The following is an 8,500-nucleotide window of genomic DNA, read 5'->3' as shown; positions in this document are numbered from 1 at the left end:
AGGGGCAGGAGAGGAGGTGAAGGCAAAATAAGGAGCTTGGGGAGCAGAGGAGAAGAGGTGAAGTCAAAATACGGGGCTTTGGGAGGGGGAAAGAGGGCATGAGCGTGAAACACGAGGTTTTTTTAGGGGCAGGAGAGGAGGTGAAGACAAAAATATGAGGCTTGGGGAGGGGGAGAGAGGGGACGAGGGTGAAACTTGAAGTTTTTTAGGGGGAGGAGAGGTGATGAAGGCAAAATACGGGGCTTGGGATGGGAAGAGAGGGGATGAGGGCGAACCAGGAGGTTTTTTAGGGGGAGGAGAGGGGGTGAAGACAAAAATATGAGGCTTTGGGAAGGGGAGAGAGGGGATGAAGGCAAAACACGAGGGGTTTTAAGGGAAGGAGAGGAGTTGAAGTCAAAATAAGGCGCTTGGGGAGGGGGAAAGAGGGGATGAGGGCGAAACTCGAAGTTTTTTAGGGGGAGGAGAGGGGATGAAGGCAAAATACGGAGCTTGGGATGGGAAAAGAGGGGATGAGGGCGAACCAGGAGGCTTGGGGAGGGGAGGGGAGGAGGTGCCGGGGGAGCTCAGCCTCCCTCCCTCCCTGAGGAGGGGGAGGAGGGCTGGGAGGGCTGGAGGGAGGAGCAGGGTTGGGCTTGGGGGCAGCTCTCGCTCGATGGGCAGCGGGCGGCGCCGCTCGGTGCCGGCGGCGGCTCCTCCGGGACCCCGGCGGCTGCTCCGGCTGCTGAGCCCCCGCATGGGCCAGACATGGAGGTGGTGGACGAGACGGAGGCTTTGCAGCGCTTCTTCGAAGGTAAGGGCTCGTCCCGCTGGCTCCCAGCCTTCTCCTGCCCCGGCTCCGCAGGGATAAACGGTTTCCTAGGGGTCGGGGAGCAGGTTTGCAACCTCGGGTGCAGGTTTGCAGCCTCCCCTTACAGCGTTGCAACCTCCAGGACGGGTTTACAACCTCCTGTTGCAGCATTTCAACCTCGAGTACAGGTTTACAACCTCCCCTTGCAGCGTTGCAACCTCCAGTACAGGTTTGCAACCTCCCCTTGTAGCATTGCAACCTCAAGTACAGGTTTACAACCTCCCTTTGCAGCGTTGCAACCTCCAGCACAGGTTTACAACCTCCCCTTGCAGCGTTACAACCTCGAGTGCAGGTTTACAACCTCTCCTTGCAGCGTTACAACCTCAAATACAGGTTTACAACCTCTCCTTGCAGCGTTACAACCTCAAATACAGGTTTGCAGCCTCCCCTTGTAGCGTTTCAACCTTGAGTACAGGTTTGCAGGCTCCCCTTGCAGCGTTGCAACCTCCAGGACGGGTTTACAACCTCCCCTTGCAGCGTTACAACCTCGAGTACAGGTTTGCAACCTCCCCTTGTAGCGTTTCAACCTTGAGTACAGGTTTGCAGGCTCCCCTTGCAGCGTTGCAACCTCCAGTACAGGTTTACAACCTCCTGTTGCAGCGTTTCAACCTCGAGTACAGGTTTGCAGGCTCCCCTTGCAGCGTTTCAACCTTGAGTACAGGTTTACAACCTCTCCTTGTAGCGTTTCAACCTCGAGTACAGGTTTACAACCTCCCCTTGCAGCGTTGCAACCTCCAGTACAGGTTTACAACCTCCCCTTGCAGCGTTGCAACCTCCAGTACAGGTTTACAACCTCCCCTTGCAGCGTTACAACCTCAAGTACAGGTTTACAACCTCCCCTTGCAGCGTTGCAACCTCCAGCACAGGTTTACAACCTCCCCTTGCAGCGTTACAACCTCGAGTGCAGGTTTACAACCTCTCCTTGCAGCGTTACAACCTCAAATACAGGTTTACAACCTCTCCTTGCAGCGTTACAACCTCAAATACAGGTTTGCAGCCTCCCCTTGTAGCGTTTCAACCTTGAGTACAGGTTTGCAGGCTCCCCTTGCAGCGTTGCAACCTCCAGGACGGGTTTACAACCTCCCCTTGCAGCGTTACAACCTCGAGTACAGGTTTGCAACCTCCCCTTGTAGCGTTTCAACCTTGAGTACAGGTTTGCAGGCTCCCCTTGCAGCGTTGCAACCTCCAGTACAGGTTTACAACCTCCTGTTGCAGCGTTTCAACCTCGAGTGCAGGTTTACAACCTCTCCTTGCAGCGTTACAACCTCAAATACAGGTTTACAACCTCTCCTTGTAGCGTTTCAACCTTGAGTACAGGTTTGCAACCTCCCCTTGCAGCGTTTCAACCTCGAGTACAGGTTTACAACCTCCCCTTGCAGCGTTTCAACCTCAGGTACAAGTTTTCAGCCTCCCCTTGTAGCATTGCAGCCTCCCTGGCATCACAATCCGATGGCTGATCCCGACCCATGGGTCCTGGCACCTCAACACCTTGGGAGTCGCGTTGTGTCGTCCCTCAGACCCCCCCATGCCCCCAAGCGAGGACTTTGGGGAGCAGATTCCGGCTCCGGGCGATATCTCTGCCGTAGGGATCGCAGGGGTCACCGTGGGGGCCAAACTCCTGCTCACCCCTCTCTTCTCGTCCATTGAAACCCCACGTTTGGTCCTCATCTCCTCTCCTCCCCTCCCTGGACGCTGTGGTTTGCTCACAGGGTGTTGGAAGCTCATCGTTGTGTTCTTCCCTGGAGAAATCCCTCCTAGAAGACAGTTGCTCCTACAAGGCTTGTGTCCAGCAGTGGACCCCACACCATCTCTTTGTTGGTGTTTCTCGGCCAGTGCTGTCCAGCCAGGGCTCAGACCCCTTTGGCCACCACGTGTCTTGGGGCTCAGACTCTCCTTTCCCATCAGCACAAGCCAAAGGCAGCTTTGACTGCAACCAGTGGTTGGACTCAGTGATCCGGTGGGTCTCTTCCAACCTGGTGATTCTATGATTCTATGATTCAGTGGTGGGAAAGCGCTTGTGAAGAGGATTTGGCCTCTCAAATGGGTGAAACGCAGCTCCTCGTGGCAGCTGAGGGCTCGGTGGGGTGAGAACTGTGCATCTGGGGAGGGCGCGTGGACCTCGATGCCCTTTGTTTGTCCCTCGGTGTTTCTTCTCTGCGCTCCGGCTTTGTTGGCGCGCTTCGCTCTTCCTTGTTGACCGTGTTGTTGTTCCTCTTCCTCGCTCGTTGTCTTTGTTTCCCTCTCTCTGCTGCTGCGCCCTTGTTCTCGGGTGGGACGCTTGCCAAGCGGAGATTTTGGTTGCCTCCTCGCTGCGACCCCCTGGCACACGGAACGGATGGTTGAGGAGGAACCATCCATGCAAAGCTCCGTTGCATCAACCGCTTCTGCTGCTGGTGGCAGGAGCGGGGTCGGTAGGGCTGGACCCCATCCACGGGGAGCAGGTTGTGTGCGTGGAGTTGGCTCCGGAGCTTGGATTCCCTCTGGAAGCCTCGTGTTGGGCTTCGTCTGTGGTGGGACCGGGCAGCGAGCTGCCTGCTCCATCGATCTGCTCGCTCGGCGGTGGTTGGGATGGAAGGATCGTGTCTCTCGTGTTTCTTTGGTGGAAAGACTTAGCCTGGGGAGGAGAGAGAGAGCAAACAGAGGTTGAAGCTGCTCGCTTCTCATTTTTATCTCTTGTGGCATCTGTGTGAGGCCTCAGAAAATCATCTCTTCTTCTTCCAAGGAAGAAGCATCCCCTGGTTGTTCCAGCCATGATTCTGGATTCCCAGGAGCGACAGGATTAGTGAGGATGGGAAGCCTCTCCACGCAGGCTCTTATCGTGTGCTCCCAGCCTGTGTTCTCCTCAGCCTTCAGGGGCTGTTTTGTTTTGTTTGGAGGGTTTCACTTGAACCAATCTCCTAAATCCTGGGGACCCTCTCCTGTCCTTTGGGTCCTGAGCTCCTCCTGGCATCAGCACCTCGACGTTACGAACTGGCGTGGGGCTCCAACGCTCGGACTCTGCGTTGGTACAGGTGGAATTTTTCTCCCTCCCCAGAGCATCTTTTGATAAGGATGGAGGTTTCTTTCTTTGTCTGTCGTGTTCTTCCTTTCTGGGTTGGACGAGGGGGCCTTGAGGTCCCTGCCAGCCTCAACCATTCTGGATTCTTCCTCTCTTTTTCCTTCTTTCTCTTTCTTTCTTTGTCTCCTGCCTCTCTGAGTTTCTTTCTTCTTCTGCCTTTCTCTCTTAGTTTCTTTCTTCTTCTCTCTTTCTCTCTTTTGAATTAAAACCATCTGTAAAAACCAGGACTGAGGGAAACCAGGGCTGAAGGATATTTCTTATCCTCTCCTATTTGCTTCCTTGTATAATTTCCTTTTTAGACCTTCTCTGAGCTTCGTTTTTTGGTGGAGCCCAATGTGGCTGGTGCTGTCATTGAAGACCTTCTGTTCCAACGGGGCTTTGAGGAGGAGAGGGGAAGAGGAGAAGGTTTTATCACACAGGATCTCCTCTCACATCGGTTTACGCAGTGAGGGAAGAAACAAGTTTCTTCCTTTTTGAGCACTTTTCGGTCGTGAGGGAAGGAGGACGTGGCCAGACTGAGCCTCTGTTGTTTGGAAGTGAAGGGCAGCACCGTAAGCTGCTGGTTTTGCAGCCCAGAGTCGGATTTGCCCTGGAATCTCACTGTCCTGAAGACTTACTCGTTCCTGGATATAGTGGTGAACAATAGATCTGTTAGGATTAATTATTTTACAGGAATAAATTTGTTCCTAGAACTAATTCTATGCTACGCCATCACTTTATAAGGTGTTTGCCTCTCATCTCTTCTCTTCCACTCCGAGATCTCTACGTTCTGCCTGGGGGAACACATCTTCAAACCATGTTTTCCTCTTGCAGTGAAAGATTTTTTTCCCCTCAGCTCATCTTCTCGCCGAGAGGAGGTTTTACACTAAGGACATTCTTCCCATAGGCTGAAAATGCTGGAATAATTGGAGAATTCCCTTTGCTTGACAGCGATTTGCACAGGATCGGAGCCGGCTGTGAGCAATCCCACCGTATTTAGGAGTAACGCTTGTCTAGCCCTCGGTATTTCAAAGTGTCAGACGAGGATTAACGTCTCCTCTCGCAGCGTTTGGGGAGTGGGGGCTGTGTGGATTCCAGACCCTGGCATTTCCCTGGCTCCAGCCGCAGCACGGCAGGTCCTGATGGTTTGAAGCTGAAAGAGGGGAGGTTGAGATGAGATCTTAGGAGGAAACGCTGTCCTGGTCCAGGTTGCCCAGAGCAGGGGTGGCTGCCCCATCCCTGGAGGGGTTCGAGGCCAGGTTGGATGGAGCTTGGAGCCCCTGATCCAGTGGGAGGTGTCCCTGCCCATGGCAGGGGTGGAACTAGATGGGGTTTTAAGATCTCTTCCAACCCAAATAATTCTATCATTCTTTTGGGGAGCAAGGATTTCAGGTCCAGTTGCCCAATTCTGTTTTTTTCAGCTGTAAGATATGGACTTTTATGTTCCTAAGGAGGGTTCCCAGCATTTCCTTGGGTAGGAGTCCTTGTTGCCCTCAAATGCCATTGTCTGCACATGGAGAGTGAGATCTGAGCCGAGTGAGAAGCAGAAGAACGATGTCAAAAGTTTAGCTCTTTGTTCTGAAGGTTGAGAAGGAGCTAGGGGAGAAAACGTATCATAGAATCACCAGGTTGGAAAAGACCCATCGGATCATTGAGTCCAACCATTCCCATCAATCACTAAACCATGTCCCTCAGCACCTCGTCCACCCATCCCTTAAACCCCTCCAGGGTATCTGGTCTCCGAGAGGGGAGGTGGATCAGACAATACTTCCCATGGATCAGACAATACTTCCCATGGATCAGACAATACTTCCCACCCTCCTGTGGAGCGGGATGAAGATGCTGTGAGTGCGTCTATGGTTGGCTGGGAGGTCTCTGAGCTGGACCTGTCCCGTGTTAGGAAGATCATCGTTCTCCTGGGTTGTTTTAACCCAGGTCGATGTGTTAGATGGTGCTCAGGACCATCCTGCTGCTCAGAGCTGGGAAAGCTTGGAAGCAGAGAGCGTGGGATGCTGGGGCATCTGGCAGCGGAGGGGATGGAGCTCGCTTTGGGCTTTCCATAGCGTTGGGAGTGTTTGCCCGGCGCGCTCGTATTTTGCATCAAAGGAGAAGTGGGGAGTTGAAAGCGTCTGACCCTTGGCTGGCATCCTGCTAGAAACTTTTACCTTCCTCCCTGCCTGCCCCTCGCGGAAGGGAAACGGTTACGACAGAGCTCAGCTATTCGGGATCCCGCGCTCTCCTGGCTAATTTATGAGATAAGAGCTCGTTAAAGAATGTACAGCGGGAAAGATGCGCAGAGCGGGGCTTGGGGGGCAGGGGAGGGGGCGGGTTGGCAGCCGCCTGGATGGGGAGAAGTCAAGAAACGCAGAAAAGAACAGCGAAGGCTAAAAGTTTGGAGCCTTTTGGGGATGAGCTGCGGCTGGGAAAGGTGAAATAGGTTTGAAGTTTTGAGTCCTGTGGAATGAAGCAGCCCTTTAGGGTTTTTTCACCCAGCACTCGGAAGCGAGTGGGAGTCTGTGCAGGCACCGGGGCTGCTGCGGGAGAGGGTGGAGGAGTCTCCGAGCTGAGGGGGAAGGAGCACCAAGAGGTTTAGAAGCAAATGTGGGTGTTTGAGCGATGCGTTTGCCCGCAGGAGCGGGTGGTTCGGTGTGTGAGTGGTACCGGTTACTTTCTTGGGGGGTTGTGTTGTGGAGCACTTGGTCATCGAATCATTTCTGGTTGGAAGGGACCTCAAGACCCACCCCATCCCACCCATCGTTTGGGTTGGAAGAGATCTTAAAAGCCCCTCTAGTTCCAACCTCTGCCATGGGTAGGGACACTGGTTGAGAGGCTCCAAGCCCCATCCAACCTGGCCTTGAACCCCTCCAGGGATGGGGCAGCCACCCCTGCTCTGGGCAACCTGGGCCAGGACCTCTCTGCCCTCACAGCAAAACATTTCTCCCTAAGATCTCATCTCCATCTCCTCTCTTTCAGCTCCAAACTGTTCCCCTTTGTCCTATCCCTGCACTTCTTCACCCAGGTTGGATGGGGCTTGGAGCCCCTGATCCAGCGGGAGGTGTCCCTGCCCATGGCAGGAGGTGGAACTGGATGAGCTTTAAGGTCCCTTCCAACCCAACGCATTCCATCTATCTATGATTTGGTGGTGGACAGCAACAAGAGCCAAGACTTCACTGGTAAAACCTTCACTGATGTAAAATGGTGAAGAGGAGCTTAAGAGAAGAGGAATAAATGTTTCTCTTCAGAGCTGGCCAGCATCTTGTGGTGGGATGAAGCATCCCTAGCTCTGTCTTCTGGCAGTGGTGACCCAACCGTTGGGTTGCAGCTCGCTGGGGTTCACAGAACCACGGGGACAGGAGGTTTGGAGGGCTGCAAAAAAGAGTCACAGTGAAACAAGGGGCTGCTTAGAGTCTCCTCGGGTGCTTCAGGCTGCAGAAGAGGGAGTAGGGGTTTCTTGAGGGGTTTCTGAAGGTCTGAGGGCAGCAGAGCCTGGAGCAGAGGTGGTGTGTGTCGTGGTGCTGGCTGGCAGGCAGAACCCATGCTTCCCCCCCCCCCACCTAGATGCATCCCCCCCCACCTAGATGCATCCCCCCCCACCTAGATGCATCCCCCCACCTAGATGCATCCCCCCCACCTAGATGCATCCCCCCCCACCTAGATGCATCCCCCCCACCTAGATGCATCCCCCCCACCTAGATGCATCCCCCCCCACCTAGATGCATCCCCCCCCACCTAGATGCATCCCCCCCACCTAGATGCATCCCCCCCCCACCTAGATGCATCCCCCCCCCCACCTAGATGCATCCCCCCCCCACCTAGATGCATCCCCCCCCACCTAGATGCATCCCCCCCACCTAGATGCATCCCCCCCACCTAGGTGCATCCCCCCCCCCCAGATGCATCCCCCCCCCCCAGATGCATCCCCCCCCCCCCAGATGCATCCCCCCCCCTCAGATGCACATCCCCCCCCCAGGTGCATCCCCCTAGATTCATCCCCCATGCTGTGTTGCAGCCTCTCACATGGAGCAATTTGATGTGGGAAGAGGAAAAGCAGGGAAAAAGGCTGTGGGGGAGCGTGATCTTTGCTGAGGGGTCCCTGGGGCCTCTCCCCCAGCTCTTGGGGGGGAGCTGGGCTGGGGAGAGGTGGCTTTGCGGGGTGACGGTCCCCCCAGGGGCTGGTGGCGCGGAGGGGAGGGTATAAGAGGCTTTGCAGAGGGTGCTTTGCTGGCTGGAGTCAGCCCGTGCCAGAGTGGTCCTGGGGAACCTGGTACAGCCCCAACACATGACCATCCCTCCTGGTAATCCCCTCGCAGACCCAAATCCCAGCTGCAGCCTCCCAGCCTCCTCCCTCGCCCTCCCCACTCTTCCCTAGAGGGAGAGAAAAACCAGCAGGCAGCGGTGGTGGGACCTCGACCAGCTGAGCTAGGCAGGAGAATGACCCAGAGGGACAACAGGGACGCGGCAGGAGCTTGACGTCTGCTCTCACCATGCTCAGGATGCGCTGGATCCGAGCAGGTAACAGCACGGATCCCTGAACCCTTCCATGGCTCAGCTTCTTTTTCCCTCTGCCTCTCTAGCTTTTCTTTCCAGTGTGATTATTTTTTTTTTCTCCTGGTCCT

The 8,500-nt window shown here is 55.0% G+C and overlaps 1 protein-coding gene across 1 annotated transcript in view; it reads left to right on the top strand.

Moving 5' to 3' along the window:
• Positions 1-721: 721 nt before the first annotated feature.
• Positions 722-8,500, top strand: part of MYRF (myelin regulatory factor) — a 64,472-nt gene continuing 56,693 nt past the window's right edge. The window contains exon 1 of the mRNA XM_069857328.1: positions 722-790. Within this exon, the coding sequence (XP_069713429.1) occupies positions 745-790 (46 nt within the window). The 5' untranslated portion in view covers positions 722-744. The remainder of the gene's footprint in view (positions 791-8,500) is intronic.

The sequence above is a fragment of the Phaenicophaeus curvirostris genome, chromosome 5 (assembly GCF_032191515.1).
Source record: "Phaenicophaeus curvirostris isolate KB17595 chromosome 5, BPBGC_Pcur_1.0, whole genome shotgun sequence".
Lineage (NCBI taxonomy): Eukaryota > Metazoa > Chordata > Aves > Cuculiformes > Cuculidae > Phaenicophaeus > Phaenicophaeus curvirostris.
Note: the sequence above shows the minus strand (reverse complement) of the source record. Positions and strands in the feature narration are given on the sequence as shown.